The sequence below is a fragment of the Strix aluco genome, chromosome 10, assembly GCF_031877795.1.
Source record: "Strix aluco isolate bStrAlu1 chromosome 10, bStrAlu1.hap1, whole genome shotgun sequence".
In the NCBI taxonomy this organism is placed as follows: domain Eukaryota; kingdom Metazoa; phylum Chordata; class Aves; order Strigiformes; family Strigidae; genus Strix; species Strix aluco.
Window position 1 is genome coordinate 29,145,806 of NC_133940.1, and position 15,061 is coordinate 29,160,866.

Sequence of the window (15,061 nt, forward strand, 5' to 3'; positions counted from 1 at the left end):
CATCCATCATATTTTTGCAGTGGCCCAGTGGCTGAGGTGCTGCAGTTCAGATTTGTGAATAATTTGCCCCAGAAATCTCTCTCTGTTCAGTTTCCCCTTCTTAATAATGGGTTAGTTCTCAAGATGTGGTGAAAGCTGGGTTACAGACCCTGTAAAATGTCTTTGGATGTGAGCTCACCAATGTACTGTTGTTGTTGGGGAGCTGTTCTCGCTTTTATTTCTGTTAACATCGTTAGGGGCTAAAGGTGAAAGTGTGCTAACATTCCAGTGAAATGTAGACTTAAACAGCAGTGAGAACTAAGGTCAGGAATTTTACTGAAAATGAACAACCAGTTTCCTTCATTGTCTTGGAGTATATAACATGATTCTCCTTTGTTCATCCTTCCCTTTCTGTAGTTGGTACTGGCATATTTTATATGTCTTGTGTTGCGTCGTAAAGGAGACAAATTGATTATATGTGGTGAGTTACCTCTTAACATATTAACAGAACACACAGAAGTACTTAAAACTGAATAGGAAAATGCAACTTCAGAATTTAAACTGGCTGGGGTTGAATGGGGGAAAGGAGTAATCTGTCAATTGCTAAAGAGTAATTTGAAAACTTTTGTTTCAAAGCTCATTTGAAACTCTCCTTATCCAATCAAAATGGTGTAAATACAGACTGAAGAGTAAACTCTGTGTTATATGCCTCAATTTAATTCAGTGCTGCATGCTGTGCTTTTGAAATTTCTCTGTTTACCCTGTAAGGCTGCCTTTCTTGTTGAATGATTTCAAGTGGTGCACTCCTAGGTCTGTCAACTGTGACAAAATACAGCTGAATTGTGAAAAATGAATGCTCTATAGATACATGTGTTGTAGATACAGCTTCTTTTAATAAATAATATTTACCACTCCGAGGTACACCAAGTAAGGGTGGGCAGAGGGCTTGACAAGATCTGCCAGCGGCAAGGAGTGTTACTCCTTATGGCTGATACCTGCAACTTCTTAACTGAAGCTTGTCTTTAATAAAAAACATACTATTATGCATTAATAACTATTGCCGGTAATTTGAAGAGATGCAAGCATATTGGTCCTTTGTTGGCCTCTGAAACTCTGTTCTGTACAACAGTAGACCTGTAATTTAAAACTGTTTATAGCTGATGAAATCTCTGAAACTTAGAAATGGATTGGAAAAAATGACATGGGCTTGTTCTTGTGCCCTTTAAGGTGCATCCAGGTAGTTTCTTAACCATGGCAGCAACTGAATGTTCCGAATATCAAATAAATGCTACTCGAAGCTCTTTTAGGCTTATACCTAAACACTTACCCCTGACTGGCGCAGCAAGAGCAGTGCAGTATCTTCGCTAGTCTCCCTGTAGGGAGACTGCTGTGAGTCTCCCTGCATAAATGTATAGTCAGTCTCTACTCTTTTTCACGTAAGAAAAAGAATCACTTACACCAAAGTCACCTTTGTAACTGCACTGTGTCTGATCCAGAAACTTCTCTAGCTATTCTGTTAACTACGTACTATGCTTAAAATTTTACATAAATCTTTAAGGTGTAAACTAGGCCAAAATAAGCTCTGTCATGTGGGCTGCGTACTTGGCTGTCTGATTGTTCGTATGGGTAGGCTGGAGGTTCTTTAGTCGCTTTAGGTCACGTCTTTATACTTGATTTGTCCTCTAAAGTATCTTTTTGCGTGCAGTGGTAGCTTTGCATATATAGGTTAAGAGAGCTAATCACAGTCCTGAAAATGACATCTTGGTTTTCTAGTCTCATTTTACATTATGTTCCTACCTGGCAGGAAAAATAATTTCTTCTTTTCTCTCAGTAGTTATTGTCTTCCAGAAAGATTCTGCTAGATGCTTGGTGATGTAATGTGCTTCATGCCAATCTTTTATAGAAGGTGCTGATGGTAGAACTGCCACTTGGGCAGGTTGTGAGCATTAGTAGAAGGCATGTCTTACCTTGCTGAACAGACTCAGATACGGAGTATGTCAAACCAAGAAATCACTAACTCTCAGAGGAGTACTAACCTCCAGTATTCTCTCTTCCACCCTTGGGACAACCTGGTAGTCTGTTTTGTGTTATTTCCTGTTAACGTTTGGGTTTTTCCTTCACTCAGGTTATGCAGACTGCACAGTCTGTTTCAAAGTCTCGAGAACTGTGGTCCGATTCCTCTTCAGAAGTGGACTGGATTTTGGCTCAGATCAAAGACCTGATGCAAGAGAACAGGTACATCTCTGATAGGGAACTGAGGTGAAAGGTGCAGTGCTGGTTGATTTCCTCAGCATCTTTTAGGACTGAATTGTTAATCTGTGTTAGTGAGTGGTGTTTCCTGTGACAGGCATCTCCAAGGTGTCTTCCCTGATTTAGCTGTGCTGGCCCCGAGGCATGTCAGCATCTTTAGTGTCTTCAAGAGCTTTCCCAACAACCTTGCGTAGACTTTGATTTCACACTACCCTTTAGAATTCTTTGAAATTGCAGGGTAATACTTGGCCTCTTCTCTGCTTTCTATCTTTCTATTACTAAAGGGCCTCTAGGACCCCATGTATTGAGACTGCAGCATTACTGTATAAATTTGCATTGAGATCTTGTCCCACTCTGAGAAAAGTAATCAGTGCAACTGTAGAGGGGAGAGACTATCACATTACAGATAGGAGCTGTTAACTCCTGGTGTTTTGAGTATAAATACATATGCCATGCAAGCTGCTGATTGGTTTGAGGTTATCAGATGTTGTGCCAGAAGAAAACCCTGAGGAAGAAACTTGCACCTTAGTGGCATTGCCCGTCGGTTGCTGAGCATGGAGTAACAAGCAAGAAGGCATGGAGATTCAGTAATGAGAAGCATAACTTTACTGAACGTGGGACTTCTTTATCACTTCAGCTGTCTGTTGCTAGACGGTTGGAAGGTACTGGTGGAAGGAAGCCATTGCACTTCCCTGTGATTCTGTTACTCTCTCCCTAAGCGTCCTCTGTTAGCCACTGACAGAACACGAATGGACCCAGTGCAGCTGGTTTGATACAGAAATAGGTACCTGAGCCTGGCATCAGCTACATGGTAGAGGGGAAATGGGCTGCCACAGTACAAAACGGGTTTTGAAAGGTTCGAGTGAGAACAAGAGACTTCATATTATGTGAAATGGATTTTGTAGGAAACGTTCAGGCAAGAGTTGTAATGCATTGGTAACGGTAAAAGATCATAGGAAGTCCCCTTCCATATAGGAAAACTGAAGTAGTGAAGATCTTAAGATAACCGTGTATTTGGGGTCTTTCTAATGCTGCCTTGTAGGCATGCTCTCCTATTAGTTTATGTCTGTGCAAAACTGTCCTATAACTATACGATCAAAACAAGTTCTTAATTTGGAAAATATTGTGCTTTTGATTCACTTGCTGTGCACTGCTTCTGCAAAACATGCTTGTGGTGGTGTCCCGTGAAATTGTGTTAAATCCCGTTCTAGCAGTTCTTTGTCATCATCTTTGTATGAAGCACCTGTTACGTCAGCTCTTGCTTTGTCCCATGCAGCTGCACAATGTACATTCAGTCCCAATTGTGTGGATTTCCAAAAGAATCAAGAATCTATTTCGTCTATCAAATCTTCCTCCAGAATACTCAGAATTTAGATGTTAGTGACTGTATTTGTGGCCTTTGAGGCAGCAATGTTTCAGTCGTTGTCCTCATCAAACTGCAAAATACCACATCCTGAGGGGTGAGGAGGAGAGTTGGGGCAGCTTCGTTTTTGAAACCCTCGAAACTGGTGGTATGTTTGAGAATGCAACCCCTTGGAATGCCCAGCCAGTTCCCAGGGCTCAGCAATGCTGCCTCTGTACTACTAGCACAACCAAACCATGCTAACATTTTTCCCTTTAAACAACCTCAAGTTTCTGTCTTAAGCACATCACACTATATATTTCATATATTTCATGGGCAATTCTCAGAAGAACTCTTTAGGCTGAATTCACCATCTCGGCAGTGCCTGAACTGTTAGGATGGACAGCAAGGGAGTGGGATGGGATTCTGAGGCAGGGCTGTCAGTTAAACCTTCACTACTGTGCCTGTCTGTATGCTGGCTGGAGGGCAGATAGGTCGGGACGGGAAGCCTCTTTAGAGTCCCGTTCGGTGAAAAGATGATGGTGTGTGATGAATTTTATAACGTACGATCCTAATATGGAGCCATTGCTGACTCAGGAGTGTGTGGTAGAACGGGGAATCTCTGTTCTCTTTTTAGAAGTAGTAACTTTAAAGCAAACAAACAAAAAAACCCCAAACCCCCTGACATCAACAGGCAGTTTTCTGCTTTGCAGAGGACTGAATGTCTCCAGAGCACTTCCCAACTCCAGGATACTGGTGGTAGTCTGACTCGAAGCGGTGCTTGTGTACAGCATCGACGGTTATCAGCAGTTATCACAGCTTGTCATAACTAGTTTTTCTGCTGATACGCTTGGTTACATTTTTCCCCTTGCTGCTGAAGGGTGCTCCTGAGCAAGTGGCAAATACTCTGAGAGCAGCATAGTGGGGGAGCCTGCAGAGGCCTGCTTGTGGTGTAGCTGCCCAGTGGGCACGCAAGCAAGAGCATGCTTTCCCCTGATCAGCCTGGTGCTTCTGAAACAGTTTAACAGGCTTGAATTCAAGCTTTAAGGTGGTTCAGTGGAATGCTGTTCTATACAGGGAGCTGTCAGCAGAATGAGGCAGCGTTTTTTGCATTACTGTTTCTACAGGAAACTCTGGTCTGGCAGTTGTAGAGAAGACTTGAAAAGTAACCATCCTGCCCCTAACACCACCTCTAGCTTGGAAGGAATGTGTGCAGTTGTCACGTTCCGTTGAACAGCTTCTGTTAGTCCAAAAGTGCCTGCGTGTGAATCTTTTCTTCTGGAAAGCTGTTATCGTGGATGAGCAGTTAAGGTGCTTCAGTGTTGTTATTGCATTGTGTAGGCTTGTGGCCTTATAAGTTGGTAAGTCAAATGGAAGTGTTAGACTTTTCCTGTCTTTCAAAAAGACCTACTTGTGGAAATCATTTTAGGATAGTTGCAGATTATAAATGAAACATTTATTACCTGCACAGTGTGTTGGGAATTTCACTGCTTTGCAGTCATTTCTTTAGAAGGTAAAGTGGCAGTAGGATGGAATTGTTTATACATCCTTCCTTCTTCACGTGTATGTGATAGCATGGATTACAGGGCACCAGTGAATTGGTGTGCTCAGGAGATGCTGCTTCCAAAATTAAAGCAGTTAAAAAAGTTTTTCATCTGTCTGGGAAAGTCCTAGAACTAGGTGGCACATGCCAGGAGCCTGATTCCATTTCCTGCTTTCACTGTCAGTTTTCTGAGAGTTTTGTTTGGAATTCTAGCCCAGTAACTTAGATAAGGGTATGAAACTCAGATGCTAGTGTGGCCTAAAGAACTTCAAAAAGGGGGCAAAGAATCTGTGAAAAACAGCATCACCGGATTCTTTGTTCCAACCAAAAAGTCTGATGATACAGTATCTGTAGGGTATCTGTCATTTCTTAAGTAATCAAACCAAATCAAACATTTTTGTAAGAACTTTGTCTTCACTGCATTGTGCTACATTGAATAAGGCTTTTTTTGATGGTTCCCTTAAGCACAGGCTTCAAATAAGACCAAGGGAACAGAGGGGAGGAAGCTGGTTTCTGTGACTATAAAAATGTATGTTTTTTCTGTCTGGTGGGTTTTGTTTCTGTTAGCTGTTTCATGGTTTCCTGAGTGACTCCCAATGATCAGGCAACTTCATTAAAATAGCTGCTCTGATATGCAGGGAAATGCCCCACTTGCAGCAGCCAAGGATGGGGGACTGTTTCACAACTCACAGCTTGCAAAACCAGCAAAGAGCCAAAGCCTTCGGGAATGACGCTACTGCAGAGATTTTGCAGTTGCATTTAACTGCCTTGTGTGTTCGTTGTTCAGAGAGAAGTTTTGGTGAGCATGTTTTTATTTATGTATATGTGTGTGTATACACCTATTATTTCTAGTAGATACTGGTCCCACAATTCCAGACTTTGGGCCAAACTTGTGGAAAGGAAACATACATCTTTCTGCATCAGAAAAGCTTTGGCAGTGAGTTTCCAAAGCTTTATCCCTTTTACTTTAGAGGCTTTCTCTCCACTCCTTTTAGCAGTATTAGCTCCAGAAAGCCCCAGGAATGCAGTGTCAGGTTACATACTGCTGGGTTTGGTACTTTTCTGTATTTCTCTGCTGTTGTCAACAATAGATGTCAGATAGGCCAGCTGCTGTAATGATGCATTTTCCTTGATTTGTGCAGAGTTGTTTGATTATATTCACACATGTGCTTGTTCTTGGGTGCTGGCAGAGCCCAAGCAGGGAAGAGGCATGTGTTATAGGAGAATGTGGAAGTCTGGTCACTCAGCTTATTATTTCTCCTGGTGGGTTTCTCATTCCTTTATCAGAAGATAGAGAGAAGTGGAACAAGGGACTTGATTGACACCTTTTTTCAAAGACGAATAGGTCACCCTTAACCTTTGCCGCCTCTGTTCTAGCTAGCACAACTGGAAACCAAGTGACGGGCATGGCTCTGGTGCAGGTACTGCTTGAGGGTGGTGTTAGTTTCCAGACCCCCAGGCAAGATCCAGTCATGCATCACCTGGTAGCTCTGCAGGAGTTTTGTTGCACTTACACAGTGTTCTCTGTAAAGTACCTGAAATAATAGTGATGTAATGGGTATGTTTTGTCAGAGTGACAGTACAGACTCAGCTCCACAGTTGTTTCAGTGTGAGGCAGCAGTCACTGGAACCAGATTTTAGCAGGGCATTGAGGTATAGTAATTTTTCCACTGACTGTTGTCATACCAAAGAGACATTTTATCCATTCTCAATGTCTATTTTTGGTTCAGGCAATGTAGGCCAGATGCTGCCATGCTTCCCCTTATTTAAGCCTTCTTTATGCCTACTTTCCCCATTTTAATCCTCCAAGGTGAAAATTACAGAATCACAGAATCGTCTAGGTTGGAAAAGACCTTGAAGATCCTCCAGTCCAACCATTAACCTAACATTGACAGTTCCCAACTACACCATATCCCTCAGCACTAAGTCAACCCGACTCTTAAACACCTCCAGGGATGGGGACTCCACCACCTCCCTGGGCAGCCCATTCCAACACCTGACAACCCGTTCTGTAAAGAAATGCTTCCTAATATCCAGTCTAAACCTTCCCTGGCGCAACTTGAGGCCATTACCTCTTGTCCTATCGCTTATTACTTGGTTAAAGAGACTCATCCCCCCTCTCTGCACCCTCCTTTCAGGGAGTTGTAGAGGGCCATGAGGTCTCCCCTCAGCCTCCTCTTCTCCAGACTAAACCCCCCCCAGTTCCCTCAGCCGCTTCCCATCAGACCTGTGCTCCAGACCCTGCACCAGCTCCGTTGCCCTTCTCTGGACACGCTCGAGTCATTCAATGGCCTTTTTGTAGTGAGGGGCCCAAAACTGAACCCGCTTATCGAGGGGCGGCCTCACCAGTACCGAGTCCAGGGGTAAGATCGTTCCCTGTCCCTGCTGGCCACGCTAGTGCTGATGCAAGCCAGACAGGATACCATTGGCCTTCTTGGCCACCTGGGCACACTGCTGGCTCATGTTCAGCCGGCTGTCAATCAACACCCCCAGGTCCTTCTCTGACTGGCAGCTCTCCAGCCACTCCTCCCCAAGCCTGTAGCGCTGCTGGGGGTTGTTGTGGCCAAAGTGCAGCACCCGGCATTTGGCCTTAGTGAAGCTCATACAGTTGGCCTTAGCCCATCGCTCCAGCCTGTCCAGATCTCTCTGCAGAGCCTCCCTACCCTCGAGCAGATCAACACTCCCACCCAACTTGGTGTCATCTGCAAACTTACTGAGGGTGCATTGATCCCCTCATCTAGATCATCAATAAAGATGTTAGACAGGAGTGGCCCCAAAACCAAGCCCTGGGGGACACCACTCCTGACCAGCTGCCACCTGGATTTAACTCCAGTTAACTTTACTTGAAAATCAGTTTAAGGCTTAAAAATACTAAAAATTCACATCTTGAACCTTGCTGGGGTGTCCTTTCTGCAGACCAGCTATTTAAAACAAACCAACCAACCTACAAGCATACAGTTGTTGGGGTTTTTTTTCTTTTTTCTTTCCCCCCAGCAAGAACATGTATATACTATAGCAAAGTCTGGAACTAGCACTGCAATGAGATTGCTACACTTTAAAAACACCTGACTGTGTGTCAAATTTGAGCTGGGAGGGAGGAGAAAAGCAAAGAAATCCCACTAACCACTTGTCTCTTGCCATCTTCTTGGCAGCCTGCTGACAGAACCATGATGACTTATTCAGGAAGTGTTGGAGTTTACCTCATGCAACCAGGTCTCAAAACCCAGCTTCCCCTGTTCTCCTGTCTGGATCCATAAGGGAGAATCTTGTTATCATGCAATTATTTGTTTTGCAACATGCAGGTGGCCTAATAAAGAATCCTATTCCAGGCCTTTATGTTGTTTAATGTTAGAAAGTTGCTTGAATAACAGTTTTGCTTGAGAGAGAAGATGATTTTTCAATCAATCTGCGTTTTCTACTGAAGCTCTCCTCTGTTGGAAGACTTCTGTTGTGTTGCTTATTTCGGATAAATAACAGGACAGAGACTACATTGCATCTCAACAGATGCTGCACTAGCTTATATAAAAAAAGTGTCGTTATGGACAAATGCTAAATCCCAGTAAGAAACAAGTTGAGCTGGCTGAGCATGAACAGTCAGGCAAGTCACAAGTGCATTCATCTTGTGGAGGGAGAGACAGAGGTGGGGGAAGCCTCAGAATGGTAGAGCAAACTCTAGGATTTGGCACTCACTCCCATATTTCATCCTTGAGCACCTACTTCATCTCATGCTATTTTTATTCCAGCATCCAGATGCAATTTTTAAAGAACACAAGCTGTTGTATTTATAGTTAATGGAAGGCTGTGCCTATATCCAGCTTTTTAGAACCACCCACACATTTTCTTTTGAGAGCCCAAAATGATTAAAAACAGTTCCCAGAAGGGATTCATACATGTACCTTTTACTTCTGTTTATTAGTAATAGCATGTTAACAGTATTGAAAAGGAGACCCTATCGCACTCTGTTTTCCATGGGTCTTTATGTAGCAATGTACAGTGATCTGGCATGGGGTTTCTCTTAAGTGCAGATTTATCTTTCTTTAGGGGGAATTCTCCATTAAATGTTATTGTGTGAATGGTCACAGATTCTCTTCTTCAGAAACTCAATAAAAGCTCTACCTTCTGTAGCCCTTGCTACCAGTCCATTCTCCACCATGACATTTGTTTGAGGAGATGAATAGTGTTACACTACCAAAGCAGCAATGAATGTGCAAGTACTTACAATCAAGTCACTTTTTTTACTTAAAGAAACTCCACGAGCTTTAAACATATGTTTGTGTGTATATGTTTATATAAGCAAATAGAGGTTCCTAGAAGTTGTTTTCAAATACCATTGTGATAATTGCTTCTGCTTTGCTTCGTATCTGTCCTGAAATGCTGCAATTGTTTACTCTTTTGGTCCATGGAGTCTGTTGTGCATCACAAATGCAGCTGGGCTAGTGCTTCCCAGTGGCCTCTGTGAGAATCTAGTTTTCTGAAGGACTGACTAATGGTACTTTGCTTCTCAGCTGAAGACAGGGTTGTTCCTGCAGTCTCCTATGTATTTCTGAAGACACTTAATTTAAGGACTCAGCTTCTTGCTTTCATTTAAACAAGAAATATCTTTTGATTATTCACTCCTGGAAAACAGACGACGTGCAAGGGAGGAAGGCTGGCATGGAATGCATTGACAAGGTTGTGACCTCATTAGGTTTGGAAACTTGGATTATGGACTCAGGGATAACACAGTTTATGAGTTCTCTTGAATATGTCAAATGACCTATGAAAGTGCTTTTTAAATTTAGAGTGCCTGTGTAATTCTGAGTAAAGCCTTTCATTTCCCGTATCAGCATACCCTGTAATTTGGATTGTGCAGAGGACAGAAGATTCCTTTAGACCTAAAGCAAAATGAGCTAACTGCAAAGGATCCTCTGCTGTCTGCTTCAGACAACTGACCAGTGGACCTTCCTTAGACAGATGTTCTTCTGCTTAAATGATTCTCTTCAGAAGCTGCCATCTGCATGGAGATGTCCTTAACAGTTGGTGATGACCAGTCGCTGCACATAGGAATAACAGTAATTATGCTGGAACAGTTTCCAAAGAGAAGGGTTGAAACTGGATTTTGGTTTTAGAAACAAATTACATTCTACCACTTGCCTTCTGATACTCCACCACATCATCTACAGATGACAGAGTGGTCATTCATTATGACAGAGTGGTCTAGTGTTTGGGTTGTTTCTGCACTGTGAGCTCTTCAGCTGCTGTTTGTATTTATAAAAATCCTCTATTGAATCTAAGTCATGTCTGGATGTTTAGATTTGGAAGTCACCCCTAATGGAGAAGACAAATTTTCTTATCCATTCTGTACCAAAATATGTCGTGATTAACATGGGTACTACCATTCCAAACCCACTGAGTCATAGCAAAAGTAGTTGTTTCTGTGGAATTTATTCAGTGTTTGAAAATGGCCACCTTGATTTTTATTCTGAGAAGTGTTTATTTTAGTGCTGTATCTTTGCATGGATAGAGAAGCTCATGGATAGAAGCGTGAACAGAAGAACTCAAGAGAATTCCATGACTGGATATTGGGTAGTTGTGGGAATTTTACTTCTGTCCCTTTTGCTGTAATTTACTTTCAAGTGTCAGTTCAGCCTACCTATGTGGGTCCCCTCAGTCTTCCACTTGCATTAAGTCAGCCTAATAGGAGATGAATTGGTCCTTGAGATGGATCATTCAGTGCTGTCAGACTATCTGAAGTTCTCAGGATAGCTGTAAGGGCAGGAGACATCCAAAAAAGAGCTGTAGGTGCTGTAGGGAAGAGCAGTGGTGACCCTACTGCAGCTTATCTGCCGAAGAGCTGTGTGAACTGCACCTGAAGGTGTGCCTTGCCAGCAAGTCAGCAGGGTTGGCTTTTCCCCTGAAATTTAACCAGCTCTGTGGGTCAGATGTCCTCAAATCTTAGCCAGCTTGCTGGCAGAGGACTTGGATCATACTGCAAACTGTAGGTATTTCAGGATGACGAATGTTCTTGTGCTTTTGAAATACCAAGATATTTGCCTCTGCAGCTTGAGCAGAAATGTTTCCTTCAGGGTTCTGGTTCTGTTCCATTTTGCACAACTGCACATCCCTCCAAGTCTGGTGGGATATATCCAGCCCAAAACTGGCATATGATTTCAGTGCCTTACAACAAGCTACATCACCTCATAGTTCCAGGTATTTGGCTATCAAACTTGCTTCAGAACTGGTGCAGGTGGTGTTTTGATATGTAAAGGAGTAATGGCATTAATAAGAGTCTCTGATTGCTCTAGGGAGACAGTGGCCGAAGCTCTTCTCAGTGATGGCTTTCTCATCCCAAAGGTGGATTGTCTGAAGATGCTAAATATCAAGTATGAAGGTTAGTGTTTTGGGCACCACATAAGTAAAAAGTCCATAGCTAGTGTTATGTGCAAGTCTGTTATTTTTTTTCTCATTATATTGAAATCTGTAATTCTCTGCATGTTTTTCATATACCTGGGTCCTTAAACATCTTTTGACCTGTTCTCCAGACCCCTTTATGGCCATGCTTAGCCATTGCTTTTGCATAAATCTCTTACCATGGAAGGATTGAGCACTGATTGAAGCATTCAGCACTGAATGCTGCCTGGCCTTTTGAAGCTTGCATCTCTGCTCTCATCTGCAATAGTTAACTGATTTCATGAACTCCCACTAGTTTCTTTTCTACACTGAAGATTTGAGCCAAATCTACATGGTTTATTTTGAGCCTCACTCACCAGTTACATCTTAGTTCCATGCTGCTGCCCGTACATGTGGAGTTGCATGGATTTTCTGCAAGAGTATTAGGTATCTAGAGTCAATGAGAATTAGTAGTTTGTCTCTTTCCTGGGGACCTCTTGGAAACACCAGCCAAAGAACATTCCAAGAAACATCCTCAAATTTCTGTGACTATATTATAGTAGTGAAAATTTAGGAGCTTTTTGATCCTATGTTGCTTTGCTCCATGTGTCTTCTTTTTGCAGTACATTTTTGGACAGGATAGCTCTCCATTATATGTGAAATAAGCTGAAACTGGAAAGGGAATAGCAAAAGAGGTAGATTTTTCCGCTGGCTTACCATGTGATTAGATCAGGCATTGTATTTTTCGTTTTCATTGAGCTTTTGTATTAAGTATCAATTTGCTGCTTATTTTACTTCCCTAGCATAAGAAAATAATAGTTCCAGGTTCAGCGAGGATCCCATGAAATACCCTGGAACCAGTGATCTTAGAACAAACTACTTCATTTTGTAACAAGTGTCACACCCGTGGTTCACAGAAAATTACAAAACAGTGATTTTTGGCTTCTCTATTTTTTTTCTTCTTATTGCAGCAAATAAAGAGGTATGGCAGTTCAAAATTCCTCAGACATTTTACTGCTTTTGGCAGCCTTTACTGACAGGCCTCCTTTCCCGAAGTTTTACACAGATCCTAATAGAGAAAATGTTTATGGAGTTGAAGGAATGTTCTGACTCTTCAGAACTCCGGCCTCAGTTCTTGATCAACTGGATTTCTGAGATGCTGACTGGCATTGCCAAAGTAAACGCTGGTGAGTATGTCTGGAACTTCTGTGTGTTAAAAAAAAAAAAACAAAAACAAAAACAAAACACCAAAACAAAACAAAACAAAAAAAAAACCCCAAACCTAACAGTCTTTTCTGTACTATTGCGAAAACTGGAAGAGTGGTGTGACCTTCAGATGGAAAGTGTAGTAACGTAATTATTACATTTTGTGATGTGAACGTAGAGCTTTTATTGTTGCATTTCGTACACTTTTCAACCTGCAGCTTATGTATGTCATGCATTTCTTAGCAAAAAATTGAAATTGTTATGGCAACTCTGCTGCAGCCTCCTCAAGATAGAAGTCAATCCCTCCCATGAAAGATCAGGCCCTTAAGGGCTATTTTTTCCAGATATTAGTACTTGTAGGAAATAACGGTAGCAGATAACAAATAAAGATGTTATATGCAACCTGTTACGAGTTCCCTGTTCCCAGTTTTTTCCTCACTTAACAGAAGCCTGCCTTTACAAAATACTTAGGCACTCTTGCTGTCCTTTTTTAATCCTATCACAGGATTTTCATGCCTTCTGAACTTACACAAAAGTAGTAAGTAATATTTTGTTTTCTGTTCCTAACTCTGTAGAACTGTTTAAATTGGCAAACTGCACGTTTCTCTCCAGAGACAGGGGCACAGATGAGTTTTAATTATTCAAAGCGTGTCACAGGAATTCTGTTAACAGGACTTTCATACTGCGATATGCTGTATCCCTGAGGAGGTTTCCAGCTGGTTAATTCTGCCACCTCTTCTGTCCTCTGCGTCTGGCTCAGTCTGCACCAAGGTTTTGCCAGTATCTGTGGCAGTCCTGAGTTAATGTTTGATGCTTTCAGTCAGCGCTGAGCGTATCTACTGTGTACCAAGATCCCTGAATGGTGGTAGCTCCCAGTCTACTCACTGCAGTGCTGTCTGGAATGATCTCAGGTCTCAGAAGCAGTACACTGCATTTATTTGGGACAGTACTGTACAACCACATCTTCTGGCTTTCCTGTTTGGGATGGCATGTACAGAACCAGCTTGGGAATGTCTGTGGTCACATCCTAGCTGTCAGTGTGTTCACAAGTCCCTGGTAACAGCCTTGATGTATTTGGTCAGTACATCTGGTCTTGGACGTGGATTGGAATGCCAGCTTATTTGAGAATGAGTGTTCCAGTAAAAATACAAAAGGACGAAAGGCATATTTGTAATGAGTTTTAAGCACCTTGTTGTTTTCATTATCTCCTTTGAAGGGAAGAAAAGACAGCCCTGTAACAAACAGGTGTCTGTGAAGGAGCTGTTCCTCCATAAAGTTCCTTTGCAGTGGATAAGACTGACCGATAACTGCTTGGAAGCTCCCTGCTGGGCAACCCCACACCTTCTTCAGCTGTAAGTTTGATCCCGTGACCTAGAAGAGGGATGGCAGACGGTGTTCTGTACCCCCAAAGGCCAGCTCCCTTGTGATATGCTGAGCTATAGCTGCGTTCCCTTCCCTCCCTTTGCATCTAGTAGAAATTGGGGCAGGTACATGTAAAGCCCTGCTTGTTGCTGCTCATCTCCCCATTGATTCTACAAAGAGAAGGAGGAGAAGAATTTAAAAGGATTGCACCTTCAAAATGAAAGCAGAGATTATCTGAGGAGGTATTAAAGAAGCAACCTGGTCAGAAGAAAAGTGACTTGGTAGCAGAGATGTAACTGCTTATACAGGTGATACCAATTTAGCACAAGTGGTAACCTTCCCATGAAAACAACAAAACAAGAATTCAGTTAGAAGTATGCCAGGTCCTTAATTTTAATCACATGAGGTAGTATTCCAGCATCCACCCACCAGGGAATAATCAGATTTGCCTGTTAGAGGAGATATATGCGTGAGCTGTTCTAGAGGAAGCTCACACTTAAAAGGCTGCTCAGCTTGATAAGCCTTAGTCTGGAATCTCTTTTGCTTTTAAGACTTTTTTACGTTGCCTTTTTCCTTTCTAGGATTCTCACAATCATGAGACCTCGCTTGCCACGTTCTTCGCGGAAGAATCTTCTCTATCTTGCTTCCGTTTACACAGAAGGAGGTGGCCCTTTGTCCAGTCCAGGACTCTCTTCAGACTGCAGTGAACAGCCAATTTACACTATAGAGAGCTTACAGTGGAGGGCCAGGCAAGAAAATCAGGTTAAAAATCAAGGGCAAGCTGTAGAGAAACAAGATGATGTGCTGGAGAGAGATGATGGTGTAGAGGAGGTGGAGGAAGAGGAAGAAGAGATGGTAACTGAAACAAATCCTTTGGAAGGACTGGCTCATTCTGGGAACATGGTGGCTATTGCTGAGAAAAGGGCAGCACTGCAAGGGTCCGCCTGGCAGATTACTGCAGGTAAAAAAATGACTTTCTGAGAGATAGTCTTCGTCACTGGCAAATGTTA

At 42.5% G+C, this 15,061-nt stretch overlaps 1 protein-coding gene across 3 annotated transcripts in view; it reads left to right on the forward strand.

Moving 5' to 3' along the window:
- The window catches only part of LAS1L (LAS1 like ribosome biogenesis factor), a 53,343-nt gene that overhangs the window by 6,293 nt on the left and 31,989 nt on the right, over positions 1-15,061 (forward strand). For all 3 annotated transcript variants that reach the window (XR_012624554.1, XM_074834929.1, XM_074834930.1), the window contains exons 7-11: positions 2,105-2,214; positions 11,399-11,484; positions 12,455-12,670; positions 13,906-14,041; positions 14,633-15,012. Coding sequence is in view for 2 of the 3 variants with exons in the window: in XM_074834929.1 (XP_074691030.1) it covers positions 2,105-2,214; positions 11,399-11,484; positions 12,455-12,670; positions 13,906-14,041; positions 14,633-15,012 (928 nt within the window). In the remaining variant the exon portion in view is untranslated. The remainder of the gene's footprint in view (positions 1-2,104; positions 2,215-11,398; positions 11,485-12,454; positions 12,671-13,905; positions 14,042-14,632; positions 15,013-15,061) is intronic.